Source organism: Nerophis ophidion, linkage group LG20 (assembly GCF_033978795.1).
Source record: "Nerophis ophidion isolate RoL-2023_Sa linkage group LG20, RoL_Noph_v1.0, whole genome shotgun sequence".
NCBI lineage: Eukaryota > Metazoa > Chordata > Actinopteri > Syngnathiformes > Syngnathidae > Nerophis > Nerophis ophidion.
The window spans coordinates 47,351,835-47,379,639 of NC_084630.1; the positions used below are offsets into that span (position 1 = coordinate 47,351,835).

The window sequence follows — 27,805 nt, forward strand, 5'->3', positions numbered from 1 at the left end:
AAACAGAAGGCAGCGGAAGTGTGCCAACTGTCGTGAAAGCACATCGACGCAGAAAGCCGCGAGCAGGACTAATAAGTCAGTCTTATTATTTGTTCTCCAGTTTGAAATATTTACGTCGTATAAAATACATCTTTGAATCTTTATTTAAGGATAAAGTGGTCTCGATGCGCTAGAAGCACTGTGCCGCTTCTCGTGCTATCTTTGCTTGTTAGTTAGCTTAGCTCGCTAGTTAGCTTAGCTTGTTAGCTGCTAACAGAAGACACAGAAGTTATCAACACATCGCTAAGTAGAGATCAAGTGTGGGAGTAAAGTGTTGTGATTGTGTGAAAATGTGTGAAAGAATGATAGCAAAGTATGAGGAGGAACTTTGTCCAACCAAAGAGGAGAAGGAGCGACAACATCAACTACTGGATGTTTATTATAAGAAACATCATCAAGTTGTGTTACACAGAACAGGTTTGTTTACTTTTTACTCTCACATCTTCACTAACTTTATATTTCATTAGTAACACTATGTTTAATATATTGTGTATATGAAGTTGTGTTGTCTTGTGAGGATGATGCATTCCGTCTGCTACTTGCAACGTGGTCTTGCAACCACGTGGTTGTTGGTGTTCTGTGGAATGTAACTACTAAAGAGGAGTTACATATCCCAGTCCATTTGTACTACAAACTGTCAGTGGTGGAACAGGTCAGAGCCGGGCCAGGGGCATGACCCAAATAATAAAGCTAATTCTACCATCATTTGACAACATACACATGCCTTTCTGCCATGTGTATCTTTAACCAGGTTTTAAAACGTTTCCCAGCCATTTTTGCTGAAATTTTCATTTTCCCGACATGCATTTATTTTCTCACTTTCACCACAGCATCAACCCGTTCACAAGATGTAGAAAACAAATCAAAGGGGATCAGATTTTTTCTTTTAACTTTGCCTATCGTTCACGAACCTTATGTTAAACAATAACATGTTTTGTTTTTTATTTTATGCATTCTAAGTTCTAAAGAAACGTCAGCAAAATCTTAACTGTCCTAGATGTATCCATTGAGTCAATGGGAGCGCCTCTATTCCGCTCATTAAGCCCCCTAAATAATAATTAGTTGATCAATATAATATACCCAGAAGTCATTTTTTAATCGCTATCTCTTTAAAACATGCTGTAAAAATGCATATCCTCTGGAAATATGCCTTACAATAGCCACAAACTGGAGGATACATTTTTAGTTAGGATACGATTTAAATAAATAGTGTAAAGGTTTTATGGAAATTTCCAGGGTGTACCCCGCCTTCTGCCCTGCTGTGAGTCCAAAAGGGACAAGCGGTAGAAAATGGATGGATGGATGGGAAAAAGGCCCATCATAGACAGGCCTCAAATTTTTACTTTTTAAGGTCAAGACAAGTGTTGCCTTAAAGGAGGGCTCATATTTTAGGGCACCAAGGCAAGTTAGAAGGTCTCCAAAGCAAAGGTTTTTTTCTTTCCAGTTTAATTAAATGCAGAATCGCTCACATTTATTTGTGCAATAAATCTTTGGACAATTTTGACCCATACTTTGGGTCAAAGTATAATAGTGTAAATGCATCAATAAGTTAATTATGCTTGTGTAAGGTTTTTTTTCTTTAAACTTTTATTAATAATATACCTATTATTGTGAAGGGGAAAGTGTGTTGCTGTTCTCAGCTTAATTTGTGGAGGCGACTGTTGCAACATGGATGATGTCGTTCACAACAACACAAGCAGATGAGATGTGTTGTGGGTGTATGGATTTTCTTTGATAGCTTTAGCTTCGTAGTTTAGTCGCTATTTCGAATGACCGCCTCAAGGATGGGACGGTTGAGTGTTTATAGGATGAATGAGTGGTCGAGAACACATTATTTTCCCTAAAAATGTTGCTTCTCCTCACAATGACAACATTTCTCTTACATTTATGTCCGTTTCCCTGATATTCTGCAATGAACAGTAGATTTTGTTATATTAGCCAATTCTTTGACTCCGTAAGTCATTGTTGAAATAATATGCCTTATTTTTTTTGTTGAGTTCAGTGATTATTGATTGGATTATTACTTTGGAAAGGTGAGAGATGAAGAGTTGTGGTCTTGTGAGAATTGTCTGGTTTGTCCATCCCAGGCCACCGTAGGTCACGTGTGGTGCATCACCACACCTGCTAATGTTAGCCAAGTTAGCTGCTCGTGTGTTGGAGTGGAGACAGCTGAGGGGAGTCGTGTATGAAACAAGCTCAGCTTCCTCATGAAGGTGACGTGATGATGTCACATAAGGACGACACGCCTACACTCACAAAAGAATGGCAACGTTTGGGCCCCCAGACGCGCTTTATTTTTTCCGTATTGAGGCAGCGCTTTGTTACACTTTCGGACTAAACGAACAAAAGAAGACATTTTGTGTGCAGTTTGAGAGCCGCAGCCGGAGAAAATAAACACACAGTGTATCCATGACTGCAAAGTTCATTGACCGTTTGTGTGATTGATTGACTAATGTTCTAATACTTCTGGACATTGACTTGAAATATTTCTGTCAGTCACACAAACATGCTTGTGGGGGAGTTTTCTGTGTCTACGTACCTTCCACACATCCGTACACCCACCAGAGTGACACTTTTCCAAGTTGAACAATCCCCACATTTTTCAACCTATTCAAACCATTCCAACATCAACTCATTCCACTCATCCTGGACATTCAAACTAACAATTTCCCAAGTTCCAAACCAAATTCTGGTTTTCCTGGAAATTCAAACTCTTCAACATTTAACCCCTTTTCATCATTCAAACTATTTTTACATTCATACTACATTCTGTCAGCATTTCAGTTAAATTTCAGCATTCACAAGCAATTCCTTGAACAATTGCCTCATCTGATCATTATTATCATAATTAAATGTAGCTTACCATACAGAATGTGTGGACTGCATGAATGATGCCTTCTCAGTTCTCAGAGTAACGCAATTTGGGTGTCTAGAAACACACTAAATTAATCCAATCCATTATTATTAATAATAATAAGGTAAACATCGTAATATATTTCGTATATCACGATATGGCCTAAAAAAATCGCGATATTAAAAAAAGGCAATATCGCCCAGCCCTAGTAGCGACACTATCTAAATGAAAGCAAAACAGATGCCTTGTTTTTTGGCCAATATGCGTAACCAGAATGGAAGAAGCGGTAGAAAATGGATGGACGGATGTTGACTATGCTCATGCTTTTGTAGAGCAGACATGTCTCTAAAGATGTATGTGAAAATCACTGTAATTATTGTCCACCAGCAGGGGGAGCTCATCACTAGTACTACTGTGTGGAGGCTGGCATGTGGTACATTATTTCCTGTGTGTGTATGATTTATTCAAAGGGAGAACAGCACACTTTCACGTATGGCATCTACCATTAAGGATTGCAGGAATGACTTTTAGGATGTTTTTATATGAATAAGGTGGATTGGGGGTTGGCCTGGGAAGGCATTCTCCTGAAAGTCTTCTTCATGTGTCAGCTGGAAGTACCCTGACTGCTGTGAGGGGAAACTGATGAGAGTGTGAGATCATATGTTGGTGCAGGACAATGTCTCATGTGACTGAGCAAAGCTGGACTTTTCTAAAGAATGTTTGTTTTCTCCTGTCCCGCAGACGTTGATGAAGAACATCTTCCTCGTGAGCAGGAGGAGGAACCACAGTCCCCCAACATACATGAGGACAAAGAGGTACCACATTCCCAACACATCAGAGAGGGAGGAGAGGAGCCACAACCCCCCCAAATTAAAGAGGAAGACGAGGCGCCACAGACCCATAATGTTAAACTGACCTTTCACATTAAAGGTCAAGCGGAGGACCCATTGATCTTACACATCAAAAAGGAAGAGGAGGACCCACTGACCCCTCACTTTAAGGCGCAAGAGAACCTGCTGACCCCTCACATTAAAAATGAAGAGGAGGACCCACTGACCCCCTACTTAAAAGAGGAAAAGGAGGACCGAGAGCCGCCACACATTAAAGAGGAAGAGGAGGAAGAGGGCATCAGTCAGCCTAAATGGTTGGAGGAGTTCCCAGTGACTGGTGTCCCTGTGAAGAGTGAAGATGATGAGGTGAAAGGTGAAAGTGAGGAGAGGGGAGGGGGGGAGCCTCCAAGCAGCAGCTCAACACAACACATGACAACAGAAGCTGATGGAGACCACTGTGGAGGATCACAAGCAGACAAGCTCTTAGCTCCACTATCAGATAGTGAGGACACAACGTCACACTCTCCTGACACTGATGATGAAGACTCTAAAGATGATGCAACATGTCACACTGACAACACTCACTTCACATGTTCTCACTGTCACAAAACTTTTAAATACCAAAGTCGTCTGAAAAGACACATGAGAACTCACACTGGAGAAAAACCTTTTTCTTGTTCACTATGTGGTAAAGGTTTTGGACTTAGTCAGAATTTGAAAGTCCACATGAGAAGACACACTGGTGAAAAACCTTTTTCTTGCTCAGTATGTAGTAAAGGTTTTGTTCTAAGTGAACATTTGAAATCACACACAAGAACACACACGGGTGAAAAACCTTTTGTCTGTTTAATCTGTGGTAAAGGTTTTGCACACAGTAATACTTTGAAAAGACACATGAGAACACACACTGGTGAAAAATCTGTTTCCTGTTCAATCTGTGGTAAATGTTTTACACAAAGTCAATATTTAAAAGTACACATGAGAAGACACACTGGAGAAACTGCTTTTTCCTGTTCAATCTGTGGTAAAGGTTTTACACAAAGTCAAGATTTGAAAGTACACATGAGAACACACACTGGAGAAAAACCTTTTTCCTGTTCAACCTGTGGTAAAGGTTTTACACAAAGTCAGGATTTAAAAAAACACATGAGAACACACACTGGAGAAAAACCTTTTTCTTGTTCAACCTGTGGTAAAGGTTTTACACAAAGTCAGAATTTGAAAAGACACATGAGAACACACTTGTGAAAAATCACATTCCTGTTCAATCTGCAACAGAAGCTTTGGTGAACGATCAAAGCTTGAAAGACACATGAGAGAAAGTGTTGAGTTGCAGTGTGTGTGGTGAAAGATTGTCTTCTAAGTACCAGTGTAAGAAACACAAGTGTGCTGGTGAGAACAGCAGCAGCAAATGAAACTGCAGGATTTGAAATAAACTGTCAAAACTTTCATTTTGACTTTCTAACAACATCAGCACATATAACATGTGTGACATTGTTGTTTGTCTAACAATCTTTTTAATATGCTTCTACATTTATAGATTAGATATTTTATATTACCATTTTTTCAGTCAAGTACATGCATTAATATGCAACATTGTGTACTTTTATTAAAAAATTGACAGAACAATTTGAGCAAAAAGATGAGAGTAAACAATGAAATACATATTTTGCATGCAATAAACATGTGTGTATGTATACACACACTCATATATAAATATATATTTTGTGTATGTTCATCATACAATTTTAGACCTATTCATATGAAATATTGAAGTATAACATATTTGTATTTCTACTTGTTAATAATCCCGTAGATCAGTGGTTCTTAAATGGGGGTACGCGTACCCCTGGGGGTACTTGAAGGTATGCCAAGGGGTACGTGAGATTTTTAAAAAATATTCTAAAAATAGCAACAATTCAAAAATCCTTTATAAATATATTTATTGAATAATACGTTAACAAAATATGAATGTAAGTTCATAAACTGTGAAAAGAAATGCAACAATGCAATATTCAGTGTTGACAGCTAGATTTTTTTTGTGGACATGTTTCATAAATATTCATGTTAAGGATTTTATTTTCTCTGAAGAAATGTTTAGAGTGACGACGCTGATTCCCGATTTTGTACTTGCTAGCTTCTGCGCTATGCTTTTGTTTTTTTCTAGCTCTCATGCTAGTTCTGTTGGTTTTGCCTTTTGTGCCTGGTGCCAGTTTTTCTGTTCTTAGTCTGTTTTATAAGTGTAAATAAATCTATATTTCTTACCTTACGCTGTGTCCGAGCCCGAACTGCATCTTAAGAGAACGACCCGCAACACCATGCCAGCCAAACGTCACAGGGTCTCTATAATCTATTTTATTCATTATCGTTATTACTCTGTAATATGATGATTGTGTTGTGATTGTTTTATATGTATGTCCCCAGACCTTTATGCAATATAAAAGTGAGAGAAAACGGCAGATTTTTTTTGTGAAAGGATGGTTTTGTATTTACAAACTTACATTTGTGGATACATCAAATAAATCCAGTTTTGTGTTTTAAACTTTTTTTTTTCTTTTTAACATCCCCAAAACAACATCAATATCAGTCAAAGTTTGGAGTGTCAGACAAAAGCCAATATTGTACATCATCCCACAGAGATTTACTTTGCATACATTCTTAAAATAAACTGTTTATTGTGTTTCCCAGTCACAGATCGAACAAGTGTTGTCTTCAATTGCAAAACAACATCCCAAAAATTATTTTAAGTGGTCAATTCCATCTTTTTTTTTCTTAAATTGACTTTTTTGCCTTAGAAAGAATGGAAACTTTTAATTTATGAGTATTTTTTGTTCCAGACAAAACAATAACAAGGAAGAAATAGTAAAGAATTTAAAAATATGCAGTAACTAGAATATTTTGAATGAAAGCCTTTTTAAAATGTGTAATAGTTTTTACTTGCAGGTCTTACTTAATGAAATCTTCAAATATTAAAATATTTGTATCACTCAATAAGTGCATCAGTGACCAAATGCCTTTTTCAAACCATTGCTGTACAAAGATGGATTTGTTTCTCATTTTAATATAAGAACAATTCCATAGTGGAGTATTGTGTGTGATGAAGTTGTGTTTGTAAATTAGTTTCCAGTACAACAACACCTGCTGGTAGGGATGGGTACTGTTCACTTCTAATTCCATGTTTTATGTGTTATATATGTCAATATATTGTGTGTTTGTATTTTGCCAACATGGTAGAATCACATGATAGGCACGTTGTATCATGTTTTTCTGTCACCTTGAGGAAATGGCATAAAGAGGAAGATGACAATATAATGTCACTTGGACAATGATGTACAGAACAGAGGAGATTTAGTTCATTTTTAGTTTTGGTTTTAGGCGATTCTTTTTTGTTTTTGTTTCATTAAACCTCACCATTACCCAGCTATGGATTTCTGGTAGCTGGATAAAAAGACATGGAAGGGGATAGTCAGCTGATGTATGAGGAAGATATGGACATAGATAGGACTAGAAGGGAGAGACGAAAGAAGGGGAGAGGAGGTCATGAAGGAAAGTAGAGCGCTAAGAGAGTAGAAAGGAGGAAAAAGATTATGGTAGATAATTGCTAGATTATATATGAATTGAAGTCAGATGAAGACATGAAAGATATTAGTTTGATGACACTGGTTAAGGGATGAAAGAAGGACATTGGAGAGGTGGAGATGGCCACAGTGCTAAAGGACGGAAGTCTTTGGATTAAATGTAAAAATCGAGGCTAAAAGAACAAAGCAATGCGATTGCAAAAGCTGTGCAATAAGATACTGAAGGAAATAATAGAAGTGAGGAAATGAAAAAGAAAACTTAAAAGATTTGAAAAGAGAAATAAATACAAGGGGGAACTGTCACAATGATGATGAGTTTGATGGCATTTAGAAACGATGGAGAGCGAATCTGTGCTAGTGCACTTTGTCGAGGAAATCCTCCCGGAAAGAATCATGATAGGGTTTTTAAGCTTCTAAATTAGACTTTACGTCCCACCACCACTACCTTGTTTTAAGTGGCAACACTATGGCACATTGCTAGTGTGTGTCATGCTAAGATGAGATGTGGAAGGTGTGGAGGGGAGCAGGAGTATGGACAATGTGGAAGTCATGAACAGATGAACTGTGGGGGAATCACACAGCAGCATATGGGGGCTCTGTCAGAAGGAAACAAGCAACAGAAGTACAGCATATCAAAGTAGAAAGAAATATTACATATGCAGAGGCAGTTAAAGTAAGATAACAAGATAGTGGAGAACAAGGCAGAAGTGAGAACAGTTCAAGTGATAAAAAACAACAAATACAGAAATTTCTATGGACAAACTAGTTGTCTTCCCGGCATACATAATAAACTGTACAGAACAGGCAAGAAATAAGACTGAGAAGATCAAAATAATGGTCAAAGTTTTTAAATGTAAAAGAACTATCATGGGAACCGGTGCGATGTGAACTCCAGAGAGTAGATGAGACTGAGTCATGTGACCACAATCCAACGCCATGTTCATTGTTCAGTTGAATGCCAGAAGTTTGATAGCAAACCGACAGGACTTAAAGGCCTACTGAAATGAGATTTTCTTATTTAAACGGGGATAGCAGGTTCATCATTTTGCAATATTGCCATATTTTTGCTGAAAGGATTTAGTAAAGAATATCGACGATAAAGTTCGCAACTTTTGGTCGCTAATAAAAAAGCCTTGCCTTTCCCGGAAGTTGTGCGCGTGACATCACAGATTGTCTGACTCCTCACATCCACACTTTAATTACAATCATGGACGCCAGCAGCCCGAGCGATTCTGACCGAGAAAGCAACGATTTCCCCATTAATTGGAGCGAGCATGAAAGATTTGTGGATGAGGAAAGTGAGAGTGAAGGATTAGAGGCCAGTGGGAGCGATTCAGATAGGGAAGATGCTGTGAGAGGCGCCATGGCAGCCATGGGGGTGGCAGCTACTACTCGGCCACCTCCAACAAGGGATAGAGCCATACCGTTTTGAACCCGACGCTGACAGTGACGGTCAGGAGGACGCTGATGATATTGATGCTGGAGTAGCACACCACATAGATCGCCTTCAGAATACAGAATGGTAAAATGTTATTTATTTATAGACTAGTTTTAGCTTGTGGCCTAGTCTTGCACTGTTATTGTTAGTGTTACAACTTACACCCCAGGCACAGGACTAAGTATCTATCATTGACACAATGTCAAAACTAATTATCCATCTTCTTCCACTTAGCCGCAGCTTCAGCCTAAGCAGGGAAGCCCAGACTTCCCTCTCTCCAGCCACTTCGTCTAGCTCTTCCCGGGGGGGTCCCGAGGCGTTCCCAGGCCAGCTGGGAGACATTATTCCTATGGGCCACAGCTCCATATACCAATATTAAAAACATGCACGTAAAAAAAAACATGTAGATTAATAAGATCCACAACAAGACAATGATCATTTTAATTTTAGCACATGTATGCAGATTGCAGGTGTCAAAAATATGAATTGATTTACAAATATTATGAATATTTCTATTTCCAGGTGTAAATGTCACAACTGCGTGAACATGGAGACAGTGGCTGAGTGTGCCTGCTGTCATGAGATACAGGCAGTGGCCACAACCATGGAGCAGGAGGGGGTGGAGACGTGCATCTGAGACCACCCTGGCTTTCAATCTGTATGTTTGGATGAATGGGTGCTGCAGACAGCGTATTACGCCTACAAACAGCAATATGGTGTGCCGCAGCAACAGCAAAATGAGAGAGGTTTAAATTATTCTTTATTCTATCAACCTTTGGAAGATAAGTCAGAATGAGCAATTTCTTATCGTATTCTTATTCTGTGAAATGTACTGTGCTACAATGTACATGACATTATATATCATAGAAGTAGTACATACATGGACCGTAGATGTCAACAATATTTACGATTTACTGCAACAGTAAATGACAAATGAATAGAATGCATGACAATGTCTTTTGAGAACAGTGAGTCACTGTGTATCCATGTCTGGATAATAACAGGTGCCATAATTTGCTATTAACTATTTTGTACTTCCAGGTGGAGACGATACACAGCATGTCGACAGTCTGTCCGCTTCTGCTGGGGATATCAGGGGAAGGAGATAAGGGTGGCACTACCAGCTTGTGTAGTACATAAGATCAGAACAACATATCCATGGATGGACTACACGGGGTTCCAAGACGTGCAGTGACTGCAACAGAATCCACATGGCCACTGTAGTTAACGCTTAGCGAAGCGACTCCTGTGCTTGGTGAAGGCTTCCTCCTTGTCTCTCCAGTTCGTCGCAGAGGAAGGGAGGCACATCCACGGTGACGCTGACTGGTCTTCTCTCGTCAGGGGTCTGTCTGGAGCCAGCAAAAACCTCCCTGATCAAGTCGTCTACGTAGCCTGCAAATTACAATTGTACATTTTCCTGCTCACAACATAATAAACTTATCATGATACAAAGTGTCGAGTGTCCTTCAACAAAATATGAATGTAAGTTCATAAACTGTGAAAATAAATGCAACAATGCAATATTCAGTGTTTACATTTTTTTTCCCAAATAGTTGAAGAAAGACCACTACAAATGAGCAATATTTTGCACTGTTAAACAAGTGTACCCCCATTTGAAAACCACTGGTCTGTTGTAATCTATTGACAGTAATGTCAGTAAATGTATGATACTTTATACTGCAGAGGAATTTGACTAGAACTTGGAGCAATAATTATATGTAGACTATTTTATTGTTAATTTATTTCATTGTTCATGGAGTAGTCTATGACTATATATGTCTGTGAGTATGACTATCGAAACTAGAAATTAAGATCTTTACCCTCTCCTTTTCCCTTTTGGCAAATGCAGACCTCATGTGCATGGTCTGTCCACTTGTGGACGGCGTGGGATGGTCTGAACTTGTGGAAGCACTGCCACTGATGGCTGGTTGTGGTCTGTTGAAAATAGTTGGCCTCGCACCTTTCTTTAGCAGCAGTCGACAGGTGGTGGCGACGCCCATCTCTGCCCTTCGCAAGGGACCCTCTTCGAAACACGATCTTTCGAAATGATGGCTGCATAATACACTGTACTTTGTGTGTGTGGTCCAATCCAACCGTGTTCGCTTGAGCTTCATCGCCATCTTTAGGGAATGTAAACACAGAAACACCGGCTGTGTTTGTGTTGCTACAGCCGGCCACAATTCACTGCTTTCCACCAACAGCTTTCTTCTTTGTAGTCTCCATTATTCATTGAACAAATTGCAAAAGATTCAGCAACACAGATGTCCAGAATACTGTGTAATTATGCCATTGAATCAGACGACTTGTAGCTGTGATCGGTGTGGAAGAAAATGTCCGCTACAACCCGTGACGTCACGCGCACGCGTCATCCTTCCGCAACCTTTTCAACAGGATGCATCGCGGGAAATTTAAAATTGCAATTTAGTAAACTAAAAAGGCCGTATTGGCATGTGTTGCAATGTTAATATTTCATCATTGATATATAAACTATCAGACTGCGTGGTTGTAGTAGTGGCTTTCAGTAGGCCTTTAAGCAGCACCTTGACAGCCGGATGGCACTCGGTGAATCCGCTCCCCGCCACCTGATTTTATGCTTCCAATATTTTGCTCCCTTGGCCATTCCCAGTGCCATCCATCTTGGTGTTGTTTGGTAGTGTGCACGTCTTCTAACTCCAAACCAAGTTGAGTTTATTTTATTTTATAAGTATCTTTTGTTCTTTTTTCCACGATGCACATTTTGTCTTCTCTCTTTCGCACCGTCGCTTTTTGTTACCTCCTGTTTGGATTGTTTCTGTGAGTAGATTTCCGCAGTAAAAGAAGTGTTTTACTCAGCGTCCTGTGCATCTTTGGGTTCCTCTTTACTGTGTTGAACAGCACTCTGACAGAAGGAGTTTCTCCAAAACGCAACACCCTTTGGCGGACAAGTTTGCTATACATATAAATGAAAGGGACAAGTGGTAGAAAAAAATCATGAACCACTTCAAAAAACAATTGTCATGTGTAGTTTTTTTAATAAGAAATGTAGATTATTAAAAACAAAATTACTCTTCATAACCTTCCACATATAATGTTGATATTTTATCTCATCTACTTATTGCATAAAGGGGACATGCATATAAAAAAATAATCATATTAAGAAAGAGAGTAACAAAGATAATTAAAAGAATGGATTATCGAGACCCAACAAATCCTTTATTAAGTCACACATTTTAAAAGTAAATGATCTTGTATAAAACACAACATTTCAAATGTTGTATAAAGTAAATAATAATATGCTTCCAGAAGAGGTCCAGAAGATGTTTCAGGTGTGAACCAGTAAATATGAACTAAGAGGGATTTATGAGTATTCAAAAGCAAAGGTATGAACACATGTAAAACAAATATGTACATCATTTAAAGGAGTTCATCTATAACATCATTAAAAGTTAAAATTGATTTCTAAATCTCACATAAAACGTATTTGTAACATGTTTTCTCCTGTTTATTCTCACCTTTACAGTCAAAATGTTGTTTGTTTTTAAATAAAAGTACACAATGTCGTATATTAAAACATGTACTTGACTGAAAAAAAGGAAATAATTTAAAATATCTAATCTACAACTGTTAGAATCGATGTGCTGATGTTCTTAGAAGGTCAAAGTTAAAGTTTTGACAGTTTATTTCAAATCCTGCAGTTTCATTTGCTGCTGCTGTTCTCACCAGCACACTTGTGTTTCTTACACTGGTACTTAGAAGACAATCTTTCACCACAAACACTGCAACTCAACACTTTCTCTCCTGGGTGTCTTCTCATGTGTACTGTAAGAGAGTTTGGATGATGAAAACTTTTATTGCATCTTGTACAGGAGTATGGTTTTTCACCAGTGTGCGTTCTCATGTGTGATTTGAAATGGGGCCTTAGAGTAAAATCTTTACCGCAGATTAAACATGAAAAAGGTTTTTCCCCAGTGTGTGTTCTCATGTGTATTTTTAAACTTTGATTCATTGCAAAACTTTTACCACATTCTGAGCAGGAAAAAGGTTTTTCTCCAGTGTATATTCTCATGTGTACTTTTAATGTTTGCTTTATTACAAAACTTTTGCCACATTCTGAGCAAGAAAACGGTTTTTCTCCAGTGTGTATTCTCATGTGTATTTTGAAATACTGCCTTCCAGTAAAATCTTTACTGCAGATTAAACATGAAAAAGGTTTTTCTCCTGTATGTGTTCTTATGTGTACTTTAAGAGTGATTAGGTGACGAAAGGTTTTGTTGCAGTTTGAACAGGAGTATGTTTTTATATCAGAGTGCGTTCTCATGTGTGCTTTTAATTGCTGTCTTTCTATAAAACTTTTACCACAGACTGAACATATAAAAGGTTTTTCTCCGGTGTGTGTTCTCATGTGTACTTTGAAATAGTGCCTTTGCCAAAAATCTTTACCACATACTGAACATATCAAAGGTTTTTCTTCAGTGTGTATTCTCATGTGTGTTTTAAAATTTTGCTTTTGAGTAAAACCTGTACTACAGTTTGAACATGAAAAAGGTTTTTCTCCAGTGTGTGTTCTCATGTGTGCTTTCAAATTTTGTCTTTGATGAAAATCTTTACGGCAGATGGAACACGAAAAATGTTTTTCTCCAGTGTGTGTTCTCATGTGTGCCTTTAAATGGTGCCTATGAGTAAAATCTTTACCGCAGATTGAACATGAAAACCTTTTTTCTCCAGTGTGTGTTCTCATGTGTCTTCAATTTACTAAGAGATTTAAAAGTTTTGTGAGAGTGAGAAGATGTGAAGTGAGTGTTGTCAGTGTGACATGTTGCATCATCTTTAGAGTCTTCATCATCAGTGTCAGGAGAGTGTGACGTTGTGTCCTCACTATCTGATAGTGGAGCTAAGAGCTTGTCTGCTTGTGATCCTCCACAGTGGTCTCCATCAGCTTCTGTTGTCATGTGTTGTGTTGAGCTGCTGCTTGGAGGCTCCCCCCCTCCCCTCTCCTCACTTTCACCTTTCACCTCATCATCTTCACTCTTCACAGGGACACCAGTCACTGGCATCTTGGGGACATCAACCTCCTCCAGTCCTTCTAGATGCTCTCCCTGCTGACTGATGCTGTGTTCTTCCTCTTCCTCTTTAATGTGAGGGGTCAGTGGATCCTCCTCTTCCTCCTTAATGGGAAGGCTTAGTGGATCCACCGCTTCCTCTTTAAAATGGAGTGTGAGTGGGTCTTCTCTCTCGTCTTTAAAATGGGGGATCCGTTGGTGTTCCTCTTCATTTTTAAAATGGGGGATCAGTTGGTATTCCTCTTCCTTCCTAATGAGGTTGTGCTGTGGCTCCTCCGTCCGCATCCTAAAGCTCCACTTCTGTTGCTCAGGGTGAAGATGTTCTTCACAGACGTCTGCAAGACAAACACAAGTTTGAGAAACATCCATCTCTGCTCAGTCACACAATGCATTCAGTACTTAGGAAAAACAAGTTATCATATGAACTGTCTTGAAATCTCAGTGATGCACAAACACACTGCTCTTACAACATTATTCACAGGAAACTAAAAACCAACTAGAATAACAGGACTTTTTACTATGGATAGACGATTTGGTTTAAAATTTATTTTACCATATATTATTTCGTATTGAATTAATAATAGAACCATTTTAAAACAGGCTACACAGGCTCCTAATTTGGTTGCTGAAATATGCAGTAAAATATTACATCACTTCCAGTAATATTTTCTCAAATAAAGTAACCAGATGTTAACAGTAAATAAACAAGTACATTAAAAAGAATTGTTTCGACAAAATAATACAATTACAAATGATACAATATGTGACTGCATATGTCAGCTGCCAAATTAGGAGATTTTGTAACCTCTTTTAAAATTATTCTTTCATCAATCATATACCAAATATACCTTGATGTTGCAGAAAAAAGACCACATGTTTTTTTAACCGATTTCCGAACTCTAAAAGGGTGAATTTGGCGATTGAAACGCCCTTCCATTGTTCGCTGCCGGAGAAATGACCTTTCATCCGTGACGTTACAACGGGAAGCAATCCGCCATTTTCTCAAACACATTACACACAGCAAGTCAAATCAGCACTGTTATTTTTCTCCTATGTCCCCTCCTCCCTTGTGGAGGGGGTCCGGTCCGATGACCATGGATGAAGTACTGGCTGTCCAGAGTCGAGACCCAGGATGGACCACTCGCCTGTGTATCGGTTGGGGACATCTCTACGCTGCTGATCCGCCTCCGCTTGGGATGGTTTCCTGTGGACGGGACTCTCGCTGCTGTCTTGGATCCGCTTTGAACTGAACTCTCGCGGCTGTGTTGGAGCCACTATGGATTGAACTTTCACAGTATCATGTTAGACCCGCTCGACATCCATTGCTTTCGGTCCCCTAGAGGGGGGGGGGGGGGGTTGTCCAAATCTGAGGTCCTCTCCAAGGTTTCTCATAGTCAGCATTGTCACTGGCGTCCCACTGGATGTGAATTCTCTCTGCCCACTGGGTGTGAGTATTCCTTGCCCTTTTGTGGGTTCTTCCGAGGATGTCGTAGTCGTAATGGTTTGTGCAGTCCTTTGAGACATTTGTGATTTGGGGCTATATAAATAAACATTGATTGATTGATTGATTATTTTCCGTTTTTTCGACTGTTTTCCGTACCTTGGAAACATTATGGTCACGGCATGCTAATCGATGCTAACATGCTATTTAGGCTAGCTGTATGTACATATTGCATCATTATGCCTCATTTGTAGCTATTTTTGCATCCAGCCTTTCCCTCCATCCACATTTAATTCCAAACAAACACATACCAATCGACGGATTCAAGTACACCAGTGGTCAAAAGATGTGAAAGTCCCTCGTTTGTTCCGCACATTTTACAGACGATAGCGCTGCTACGACAGAGATGGCACAGAGATGTGTGGATATCCTGCGACACCCAAAGCAGATGCATTTCCAACAATAAAGACAACTAAATCACAAAGGTGAGTTTTGTTGATGTTATTGACTTATGTGCTAATCAGACATATTTGGTCACGGCATGACTGCCAGCTAATCGATGCTAACGTGCTATTTAGGCTAGCTGTATGTACATATTGCATCATTATGCCTCATTTGTAGCTATATTTGCATCCAGCCTTTCCCTCCACCAACATTTAATGCCAAACAAACACATACCAATCGACGGATTTAAGTTGTTCCAGTGTTCAAAAGATGCAATCGTTGGTTAGACGGCGATCACCGAATTCGTACTCGTTGCCGCTGTCTGTCGTGATATGGCTCAATAGCTTCAGTTTCTTCTTCAATTTCGTTTTCGCTATCTGCCTCCACACTCCAACCATCCGTTTCAATACATGCGTAATCTTTTGAATTGCTTAAGCCGCTGAAATCCGAGTCTGAATCCGATCTAATATCGCTATATCTTTCTGTTCTATCCGCCATGTTTGTTTGTATTGGCGTCACGCAGTGACGTCACAGGAAAATGGACGGGTGGATATACAGATAGCGAAAATCAGGCACTTTAAAGCCTTTTTTCGGGATATACCATGATGGGTAAAATTTTGAAAACCATTTTGAAAAATAAAACAAGCCACTGGGAACTGAATTTTATTGGTTTCAACCTTTCTGAAATTGTGATAATGTTCCCCTTTAATAAGAATGTTACTACATTACATATATACTTACAGTGTGTATTTAAAATGTTGAAGGTTTTAGGATGTTATTTGGAGCACTTTATAGGCAGAATAGAAGGGCTACCAATGATTTAATTGTTAGCTAACTTTTGCTAAGGTTTATTTTCTATTTAGGATGCATTAACCATTGACCTGCTCAGTGGCCTTGTGGTTAGAGTGTCTGCCCTGAGACTGGAGAGTCGTGAGTTCAAATCCTGGCCGAGTCATACCAAAGACTATAAGAACGGGACCCATTGCCTCCTTGCTTGGCACTCAGCATCAAGGGTTGGGGGTTAAATCACCAAAAGATTCCCGAGCGCGGCCTCCACTGCCCTCACCTCCCAGAGGGTGAACTTGGGGATGGGTCAAATGCAGAGGATCATTTCACCACACCTAGTGTGTGACTACCGTTGGGACCTTAACTTTACCTTACATAGGGACTGTGAATGATTCCAAAAAGTGCAGTTCCCCTTGATATTACAAAATAGAACAACAACATGTCATGTGAAGTGACTCAAAGCACTTTACATAGTGAAACCCATCATCTAAGTTACATTTAAAACAATGTGGGTGGCACTGGGAGCAGGTGGGTAAAGTGTCTTGCCCAAGGACACAACAGCTAAGATAGCAGAAGCTGGGAACGAACCTGGAACCCTCAAGTTGCTGGCACGGCCACTCTACCAACCGAGCTATACCGCCCCAAGTAACAAAAAAAAAATATATCAATAACAAAATGCCTCATAGCAAATGTAATGAACTCATCTTAATACTGTCCTTTTTTGGGCTTTACCTTTTAAAGGGCAAAGTCCTCGCAGGGTCTTTTGTCCTATCGACTGTCTGGTTAAAGTGAGGAGACTATAATTTAGAAAAACAATTTATTTACAAATGGACAACAATAAGTCACTCATTTTTACAGGTAGTTAAAGTTGGGCTTCACGGTGGCAGAGGGGTTAGTGCGTCTGCCTCACAATACGAAGTTCCTGCAGTCCTGGGTTCAAATCCAGGCTCGGGATCTTTCTGTGTAGAGTTTGCATGTTCTCCCCGTGAATGCGTGGGTTCCCTCCGGGTACTCCGGCTTCCTCCCACTTCCAAAGACATGCACCTGGGGATAGGTTGATTGGCAACACTAAATTGGCCCTAGTGTGTGAATGTTGTCTGTCTATCTGTGTTGGCCCTGCGATGAGGTGGCGACTTGTCCAGGGTGTACCCTGCCTTCCGCCCGATTGTAGCTGAGATAGGCGCTAGCGCCCCCCGTGACCCCGAAAGGGAATAAGCGGTAGAAAATGGATGGATGGATGAAGTTGGGATACAATTAAGATAATGAAGGATGAAGTGATTAAGAAATGTTTAATATAGATAAGAATAGGCCGTGCAACTAATCATATGTCCTGAGTTCCAGTTGAAAGTGGGTGCAAGTTCATGCCCACCCACACACACTCTTATCGCCCACATTCTTCACACTGTTTACGTGGCTTCTTGGCCGAGGTCTGAAGGACAACACCAGATATGAAGTCGGAGTCCAGGGAGAAAAAAAGCACCGGTGAATGTCGCACAGAAAGAACCTTCCTGGTGTTACCTGACGGCACGACCACCGAGCTGCGACACCACTACAAAGGCTCCTCCGTGCTCGTGCTCGTACCACCTGGCTTGGTAGCCTCGTACCCGCCTACCAAGCCAAAGACTTAGGTCCAATCACAAAACAGGGCGTAGCTGCCGCTGATTGGACCGACACGCAAATACCACATTTTCAACACTCCCCGTTGTCGGTAAAAAACATAGCTATGGGCTGCACTTTGGACACGCCAGGAGTTAGCAGCTACTCAACAGCTAAGCTAAAACAGCACTTTTAAGCATATCAAATAATTATAGTTGCTTAATACGTACAAAAAGTCTCCAGAACAGAAGTCTGATAGAAAGTATCCAGTAACAAACATGTCCGCATTAGCCAACATTCTGAGCCATGAGCTTGACTTCATGAATTATTGTGGCCACCAGGTGTTGTGAAAGATCAAAGAGAACAATTGCAAGAGCATCCGTCATAAGGTTAGTGTTTTTTATATATTTGTGTCAATATGTACAAGCATCCTCAGCCTCCATTCAGAAGTACTGGAAAGGAGTTTACGCCACATAATTGAACCTCAGATTTAGGAGGAACAGTGTGGTTTTGGTCCTGGTCGTGGAACTGTGGACCAGGTCTATACTCTCGGCAGGGTCAGTGAGGGTGCATGGGAGTTTGCCCAACCAGTCTACATGTGCTTTGTGGACTTGGAGAAGGCATTCAACCGTGTCCCTCGGAAGTCCTGTGGGGAGTGCTCAAAGAGTATGGGGTATCGGACTGTCTTATTGTGGCGGTCCGATCCCTGTACGATCAGTGTCAGAACTTGGTCCGCATTGCCGGCAGTAAGTCGGACACTTTTCCAGTGATGGTTGGACTCCGCCAAGGCGCCGATTCTGTGGACAGAATTTCTCGGCGCAGTCAAGGGGATCCGGTTTGGTTGCTGCAGGATTAGGTCTCTGCTTTTTGCAGATGATGTGGTCCTGATGGTTTCAACTGGCCAGGATCTTCAGCTCTCACGGGATCAGTTCGCAGCCAAGTGTGAATCGACTTGGATGAGAATCAGCACGTCCAAGTCCGAGTCCAAGGTTCTAGTCCGGAAAAGGGTGCAGTGCCCTGCCCCATGTGGAGGAGTTCAAGTACCTCAGAGTCTTGTTCACGAGTGAGGGAAGAGTGGATGGTGAGATCGACAGGCGGATCGGTGCGGCGACTTCAGTAATGCAGACGCTGAATCGATCCGTTGTGGTGAAGAAGGAGCTGAGCCGGAAGGCAAAGCTCTCAGTTTACCGGTCGATCTACGTTCCCATCCTCACCTATGGTCATGAGCTTTGGGTCATGACCGAAAGGACAAGATCACGGGTACAAGTGGCTGAAATAGGGCTCTCCCTTAGAGATAGAGTGAGAAGCAAGCCGCTGCTCCTCCCCATCATGTGGAGCCAGATGAGGTGATTCGGGCATTTAGTCAGGATGCCACCCAAATGCCTCCCTAGGGAGGTGTTTAGGGCACTTCCAACAGGTAGGAGGCCACGGGGAAGACCCAGGACACGTTGGGTAGACTATGTCTCCCAGCTGGCCTGGGAACGCCTCGGGATCCCCCGGGAAAAGCTGGACGAAGTGGCTAGGGAAAGGAAAGGCTGGGCTTCCCTGCTTAGGCTGCTGCCCCCGCGACCCAACCTCGGATAAGCAGAAGAAGATAGATGGATGGATGTGTAACACAACTTGATGTTTCTTGAAAACAGCGTCCAGTAGTTGATGTTGTCGCTCCTTCTCCTCTTTTGTTGATCAAAGTTCCACCTTGTACTTTGCTATCATTTTTTCTTTTTTTCTAACATCACAAATATTTCTTCAACGGCAGCAGTTAGTCGCTGATTATGCAACACTCACATCATTTGTAATGTAGACATGTTCACACAATAAAAACACTTTCCACTTACATTGGATCTCTGCTTTGATGTGTCGATCACTTCCGCCTCTCTTTGTTAGCAGCTAACAAGCTAAGCTAACCAGCAGGCTGGGCTAGCACGTCAAAGTGCACTCAGACTAATGTATCCGCATACAAACAATTAATGACGACGTTTACTGTGTTAAACGACACAAATGTGCACATGTACGTTGTAATTAAGACCTAAAAACCATAATAACCAAAACAACGTATTCTTCGCCAGTCGCCATCTTGTTTTGTTCTTCCTTCTGTGTGACGTCATCGAGGTGTTCTCAACCGCGGAACAATTGTTTGCCAAACACGTGTTTCACTGGGACAATAGTGAGTGGTGCACACTTCCTTCAAACACGTGTTTCACTGGGACAATAGTGAGTGGTGCACATTTCCTTCGCCCGGCCACAGAAGAAAAAAGAAAGAGTTGCTGGTGTAACAATAGGAAGAATATATTCCACTCCTCTCTTCTACACGCGGCTTATGAGGTAATATACATGATATATTTTCATATTATTTATCTTATTTACCTGATATGTTGTTCGAAGCTAACGTGCTAGCGTTAGCCCGCTAGCAGGCCTTTGTAGCAAATATATATATATAAGCGTTTTTTTCTTAGGAGTGTATTTTATATCTTCTCTATGAGAATTACATTGACTTATTTAATAATTTAACAGTTTTTTTTGTATATTACAGTCACGCTTAAAGACATTAAACATTTGTTACTAGAAAGAAACGAACGTCTTGTACTTTAAGTCTGGAATAAGTCACATACTCAAAAACGCTTTACAGCATCAAGATTAAAAGGTTCAAGCAACATACTATCACCCAACATACTATCACCCAAAATACTATCACCCAACATACTATCACCCAACATACTACCACCCAACATACTATCACCCAACATACTATCACCCAACATACTATCACCCAACATACTATCACCCAACATACTATCACCCAAAATACTATCACCCAACATACTATCACCCAACATACTACCACCCAACATACTATCACCCAACATACTATCACCCAACATACTATCACCCAACATACTATCACCCAACATACTACCACCCAACATACTATCACCCAACATACTATCACCCAACATACTATCACCCAACATACTATCACCCAAAATACTATCACCCAACATACTATCACCCAACATACTATCACCCAACATACTATCACACAACATACTACCACCCAACATACTATCACCCAACATACTATCACCCAACATACTATCACCCAACATACTATCACCCAACATACTATCACCCAACATACTATCACCCAACATACTATCACCCAAAATACTATCACCCAACATACTATCACCCAACATACTATCACCCAACATACTATCACACAACATACTACCACCCAACATACTATCACCCAACATACTATCACCCAACATACTACCACCCAACATACTATCACCCAACATACTACCACCCAACATACTATCACCCAACATACTATCACCCAAAATACTATCACCCAACATACTATCACCCAACATACTATCACCCAACGTACTATCACACAACATACTACCACCCAACATACTATCACCCAACATACTATCACCCAACATACTATCACCCAACATACTATCACCCAACATACTATCAAACAACATACTATCACCCAACATACTATCACCCAAAATATTATCACACAACATACTATCACACAACATACTATCACACAACATACTATCACCCAACATACTATCACCCAACATACTATCACCCAACATACTATCACCCAACATACTATCACACAACATACTATCACACAACATACTATCCCCCAACATACTATCACCCAACATACTATCACCCAACATGCTATCACCCAACATGCTATCACCCAACATGCTATCACCCAACATGCTATCACCCAACATGCTATCACCCAACATGCTATCACCCAACATACTATCACCCAACATACTATCACCCAACATACTATCACCCAACATGCTATCACCCAACATGCTATCACCCAACATGCTATCACCCAACATACTATCACACAACATACTATCACCCAACATACTATCACCCAACATACTATCACCCAACATACTATCACCCAACATACTATCACCCAACATGCTATCACCCAACATACTATCACCCAACATACTATCACCCAACATACTATCACCCAACATACTATCACCCAACATACTATCACCCAACATACTATCACCCAACATACTATCACCCAACATACTATCACCCAACATACTATCACCCAACATACTATCACCCAACATACTATCACCCAACATACTATCACACGGCCACACTTGCTTGCACTTGTTACACGTGCTTCGCTGCACTTCTGTTCGTTTTCTGTTGGGCTAAAAATGTTGCTTTCGCAGAAGGAAAAACAAGGAGAGGATATTGCGCATAAAAGTAAAGCCAACCGACCACAGCTCTGTAGTCCTGGTCACCGTTGACGTGAGGTGGGACTATTTTGGAGGTGCACGTCAAGGTTGGCTGGTAGGTTGGTAGTGGGAGGAGCCAGTTGGCGTCACTTGATGCTGCAGCACAATGAAACTTTTATACGTGCAGACTGACTTCTTGCAGTCATGACGGTATTAAAATCCCAGCAGGAGGTTTTCTATAAGTTGTTACTTTTTATCAATAATTAATGTAAATGCGGAAAACAAGATCAATTACACAATTCATAATAATCAATAACTGATGATTATTCCATGTGTAGAAGAACATCACCACAAATTGGTGTCAGTCCACTTGGAAAATTTTATATTTGATAGACTAAACAACATTTGACACATCTGAGCTGAAGTTTGTTTGTGTTGTCTTGCGGACGTCCAACAGATGAACGCTCGTCAAGAAGAACGTCCCCTTCAGCAGCAGGAGGATCCACAGCCCCCCCACATTAAAGAGGAAGAGGAGGAAGTGTGGATCAGTCAGGAGGGAGAGTGTCCTGTAGGGCAGGAGGAGGCTGATGTCAGCAAGTTTCCACTGACTGTTGTCTCTGTGAAGACTGAAGAGCATGAAGACAAACCACCTGAGTCCTCACAGCTTCATCACAGTCCAAGTAAGCACAACATCCACATATCATCTAATACAATGTTTGTGACACATGTTCATCCGGGGGCCACATTTATCACTAAAGATGGAGATTTATTTGCTTTTTAACACCACCATTTAAAAATGAATGATCATCAATCGTGTGAATTAGTGAAATGAATTATATTTATACAGCGCTTTTCACTAGTGACACAAAACGCTTTTAAATAGTGAAACCTAATATCTAAGTTACATGCTTACTTCTACCGCATGCTTTTGGTAAGTGCAGAAGTGAGAAGAAGTTTTAAATTAATTAGTGCCCCAGCGGCAATTCAAGGAAATACGGTATATCCATCCATCCATTTTCTACAGCTTATCCCTTTCGGAGTCGCGGGGGGTGCTGGAGCCTATCTCAGCTACAATCGGGTGGAAGGCGGGGTATGTATATATATAAATGATAAATGGATTGTACTTGTACAGCGCTTTTCTACCTTCAAGGTACTCAAAGCGCTTTGACACTACTTCCACATTCACCCACATTTTCCACATTTATATTTATATATATATATAATACCGTTGTACGGGAGCCTGTAAAGGACTGTATTTCACCTTATTGGGATGACTCGAATTATTCAATATTTATGTAAGAATCTACTCTAAGAGAGAGCGAGAGGAGACGGCTTATAAAGTTGAACAATTTACTTTACAATAACCGGATTAAAATACAATAATCAGACATTGATTACACTCATACACTCTTCCCCACTCACACGCTACCTCCCCATTTGAACAACCCACACTAAACCAATCACTCACACAGTCCAACCTGGGCCCCTTGGTTGGGCCAGAAGATTGTCTGTTGCGGGCCTGATGAATCGGTGGTGCACTTAGGGGTGTGGTGGTGAGTTGAAACTGCTGGATACAAAGGGGGTGTTGGAGGGGGGGGACACCTCCCGTTGTGGAGTAGAGATGGGGAGAGGAAAGCACGGCCGTGCTTCCTTTAGCACGACTCAGGAGGTCCAGTCTGGAGCGAGAGGAGAACCAGCCTCGTCCTGGGTCACCTCTCTGTCGACTAGTCCGTGAGCGCGTGCAATGGACACGCCAACCTAGCGCTGTCTGGGTCCCTCGCAGCGACGTAGCAACAGTAGCACGCAACTAAGCTCATTATATTGTCCCACACTCGCTCTCCAAACTACACAGTCAACGGGGAGAGGGTCTCTCTAACAAACTGAAAGCAAACGTGACTAAAGATGCCGTTCTTTAAGTCATGGTGCAGCACACAACCACAAGTACGAGCTGCGGTTAGCTTCCTAGTGGTTAGCATGCACTTCACGTATACTGGCAACGTGAAGTGCCCAAATGTCCTAAACTTAAACCAGTGCAAATGATACACTGTCACTTACACTTGGAAATAATACTCTTACTGTGGTTCTTTCGCCAATCTGCAGTCGTGGTAAACTGTCTTCCATGTAGAACTACCGACACTGCACTGCTAGTGCCGGAACTCTTTTAAACCTTTTTCTACCAGCGGAAAAGGAACTGCCCGTTACTGCGGCAACGGAAGCCATAGCAACGGTTAAACAACTTAAATATACACATTTTGGCTTTCCCATATGATACGTATTAAATAGAAATAAATAATAATAATAATAACAATAATCCCTTAACAGAAATTATCTACTAACTGGAGAACTTAAAGTAACTATTAAACAAACATGCAAACCTTCAGAACAACCGTATTTCCTTGAATTGCCGCCGGGCATATAGTATGCGCCTGCCTTGAATTACTGCCCGGTCACACTGTGAATATGTGTGGAGCCCTGCAATTCGTGACGTCACAAGCACATACTTCCGGTAAAGGCAGGGCTTTTTCATTAGCGACCAAAAGTTGCGAACTTTATCGTGGATGTTCTCTACTAAATACTTTCAGCAAAAATATGGCAGAATCGCGAAATGATCAAGTATGACACATAGAATGGAGCTGCTATCCCCGTTTGAATAAGAAAATCTCATTTCAGTAGGCCTTTAAGAACTAGAAAAATTCCCGGTTTTCACAAACTTCAGTAATACCATTTTTCAATTAAAAAACTGTTACTACTTCAACATTTCTTGACAGATTTAAACAATTCCAACACTAACCAATTCAACTTGTTCATGCTCTTCATCATTTTCAAAAAAATCCCGCTTTGCCCAAATTTCCAAGAAGTTACCATTGATATGAACCCATTCAAACCATTCCAACATCAACTTATTCCACTCATCCTGGACATTCAAACTAACATGTTCCCAAGTTTTAAACCAAATTCCAGTTTTCCTGGGAATTCCAACTCTTCAACATTCAAACCTCTCTAATATTCAAACTATTCTTACATTCATACTACATTCTGTCAGCATTTCAGTTCAACTTCAGTATTTGAGCTTTCACACACAATTCCTTCAGCAATTGCTTCATCTACTTATTATTATTATTATTATTATTGTTATTGTTATTATTATTATAATTACATGTAGCTCACCACATTGCATGTGTGGACTGCATGAATAATGCCTTCTCAGTTCTCACTATAACGCAATTTGAGTGTCCAGAAACGCACTAAATTAATCTAATCCATTATTACTATTATTAATGATAAACAAGTTACCTTTTGAAGGAGTAGTCAGTAATCTGATTACTTCATCCTATTTAATGTTGGTGCAGAACAATGTCTCATAAGACTGAGCAAAGTTGAACTTTTCTAAGAATGTTTTTTTCTCCTGTATTGTTAGACGTCGAAGAAGAACCTCTACCTAATGAACAGGAGGAGGAACCACAGTCCTCCAACATACATGAGGAAGAAGAGGTACCACATCCCAAACAAATTAAAGAGGGAATAGAGGAGCCACAGCCCCCCCACATTAAAGAGGAAGACGGGATGCCACAGACCCATCGTGTTAAACTGACCTTTCACATTAAAGGGCAAGCGGAGGACTCACTGATCTTACACATCAAAAAGGAAGAGGAGGACCCACTGACCCCTCACTTTAAGGCGCAAGAGAACCTGCTGACCCCTCACATTAAAAAGGAAGAGGAGGACCCACCGACCCCCTACTTTAAAGAGGAAAAGGAGGACCGAGGGCCGCCACACATTAAAGAGGAAGAGGAGGAAGAGGGCATCAGTCAGCCTAAATGGTTGGAGGAGTTCCCAGTGACTGGTGTCCCTGTGAAGAGTGAAGATGATGAGGTGAAAGGTGAAAGTGAGGAGAGGGGAGGGGGGGAGCCTCCAAGCAGCAGCTCAACACAACACATGACAACAGAAGCTGATGGAGACCACTGTGGAGGATCACAAGCAGACAAGCTCTTAGCTCCACTATCAGATAGTGAGGACACAACGTCACACTCTCCTGACACTGATGATGAAGACTCTAAAGATGATACGACATGTCACACTGACAACACTCACTTCACATGTTCTCACTGTCACAAAACTTTTAAATACCATAGTCTTCTGAAAACCCACATGAGAAGACACACTGGAGAAAAACCCTTTTCTTGTTCACTCTGTAGTAAAGGTTTTACACAAAGTCAGAATTTGAAAGTCCACATGAGAACACACACTGGTGAAAAAACATTTTCTTGTTCAATCTGTGGTAAAAGTTTTGCACAAAGTCAGGATTTGAAAAAACACATGAGAACACACACTGGAGAAAAGCCTTTTTCTTGTTCAATTTGTGGTAAAGGTTTTGCACAAAGTCAGGATTTGAAAGTACACTTGAGAACACACACTGGTGAAAAACCTTTTTCCTGTGTAGTCTGTGGTAAAGGTTTTACACAAAGTCATAATTTGAATGTACACAAGAGAACACACACCGGTGAAAAACCTTTTTCTTGTTCAAGCTGTGGTAAAGGTTTTACAGACAGTCTAACTTTGAAAAGACACAAGAGAATACACACTGGTGAAAAACCTTTTTCCTGTTTAATCTGCAACAGAAGCTTTGGGGAACGATCAAAGCTTGAAAGACACATGAGAACACACCCAGGAGAGAAAGTGTTGAGTTGCAGTGTGTGTGGTGAAAGATTGTCTTCTAAGTACCAGTGTAAGAAACACAAGTGTGCTGGTGAGAACAGCAGCAGCAAATGAAACTGCAGGATTTGAAATAAACTGTCCAGACTTTCATTTTGACTTTCTAACAACATCAGCACATATAACATGTGTGACATTGTTGTGTAACAACCTTTTTAATATGCTTCTACATTTATTGCTGAGATATTTTATTACAGGGCTTTTTTCAGTCAAATACATGCATTAATATGCAACATTGTGTACTTTTATTAAAAAAATTAACGGAACAGTTTGACTGAAAAGGTGAGAGTAAACAGTACAATACATTTTTTTACACACAATAAACATTGTATGTGTGTATATATTCATAATACAATTTTAGACTTATTCATAATACTGTTTTTATACGTGTTTGGAATATTGAAGTGTTACATAATGTTATTTCCAATTGTTAATAATCCCATAGATTATCACCTTTATATGATATACATATGTACTGGTTCACATCTGAAACATCTTCTGGACCACTTCAGGAAGCATATTATTATTTACTTTATACATCATTTGAACAGTTGTCTTTTATACAGTTTTGAAATGTGACTTTATGAATCATTTGTTGCGTCTCTATTCATCCATTTTATTAATTATATTACTTTTTTGTAATATGATGATTGTGTTGTGATTGTTTTATATGTATGTCCCCAGACCTTTATGCAATATAAAAGTGACAGAGAATGACTGAATTGTTTGTGTGAAGGAAATATGGTTTTGTTTTTACAAACTTACATTTGTGGATTAAAAAAAAACTCCCTTTA

The 27,805-nt window shown here is 40.4% G+C and overlaps 2 protein-coding genes across 2 annotated transcripts; one reads left to right on the top strand and one right to left on the bottom strand.

Annotated features, from left to right (window-relative positions):
* Window positions 1–27,805, top strand: LOC133538579 (oocyte zinc finger protein XlCOF7.1-like). The gene is made up of 5 exons (XM_061880232.1): window positions 1–456; window positions 3,635–4,959; window positions 20,155–20,367; window positions 22,756–22,978; window positions 25,717–27,805. The coding sequence occupies exons 1-5, from the start codon at window positions 330–332 to the stop codon at window positions 27,066–27,068; spliced, it is 3,240 nt and encodes a 1,079-aa protein (XP_061736216.1). The 5' UTR covers window positions 1–329; the 3' UTR covers window positions 27,069–27,805.
* Window positions 11,910–20,168, bottom strand: LOC133539231 (uncharacterized). Its single transcript, XM_061881407.1, has 2 exons — window positions 19,881–20,168; window positions 11,910–14,113 (listed from the first exon to the last, which is right to left on the bottom strand). Exon 2 carries the CDS (start codon window positions 14,061–14,063, stop codon window positions 13,407–13,409), a length of 657 nt encoding a protein of 218 aa, XP_061737391.1. The 5' UTR covers window positions 14,064–14,113; window positions 19,881–20,168; the 3' UTR covers window positions 11,910–13,406.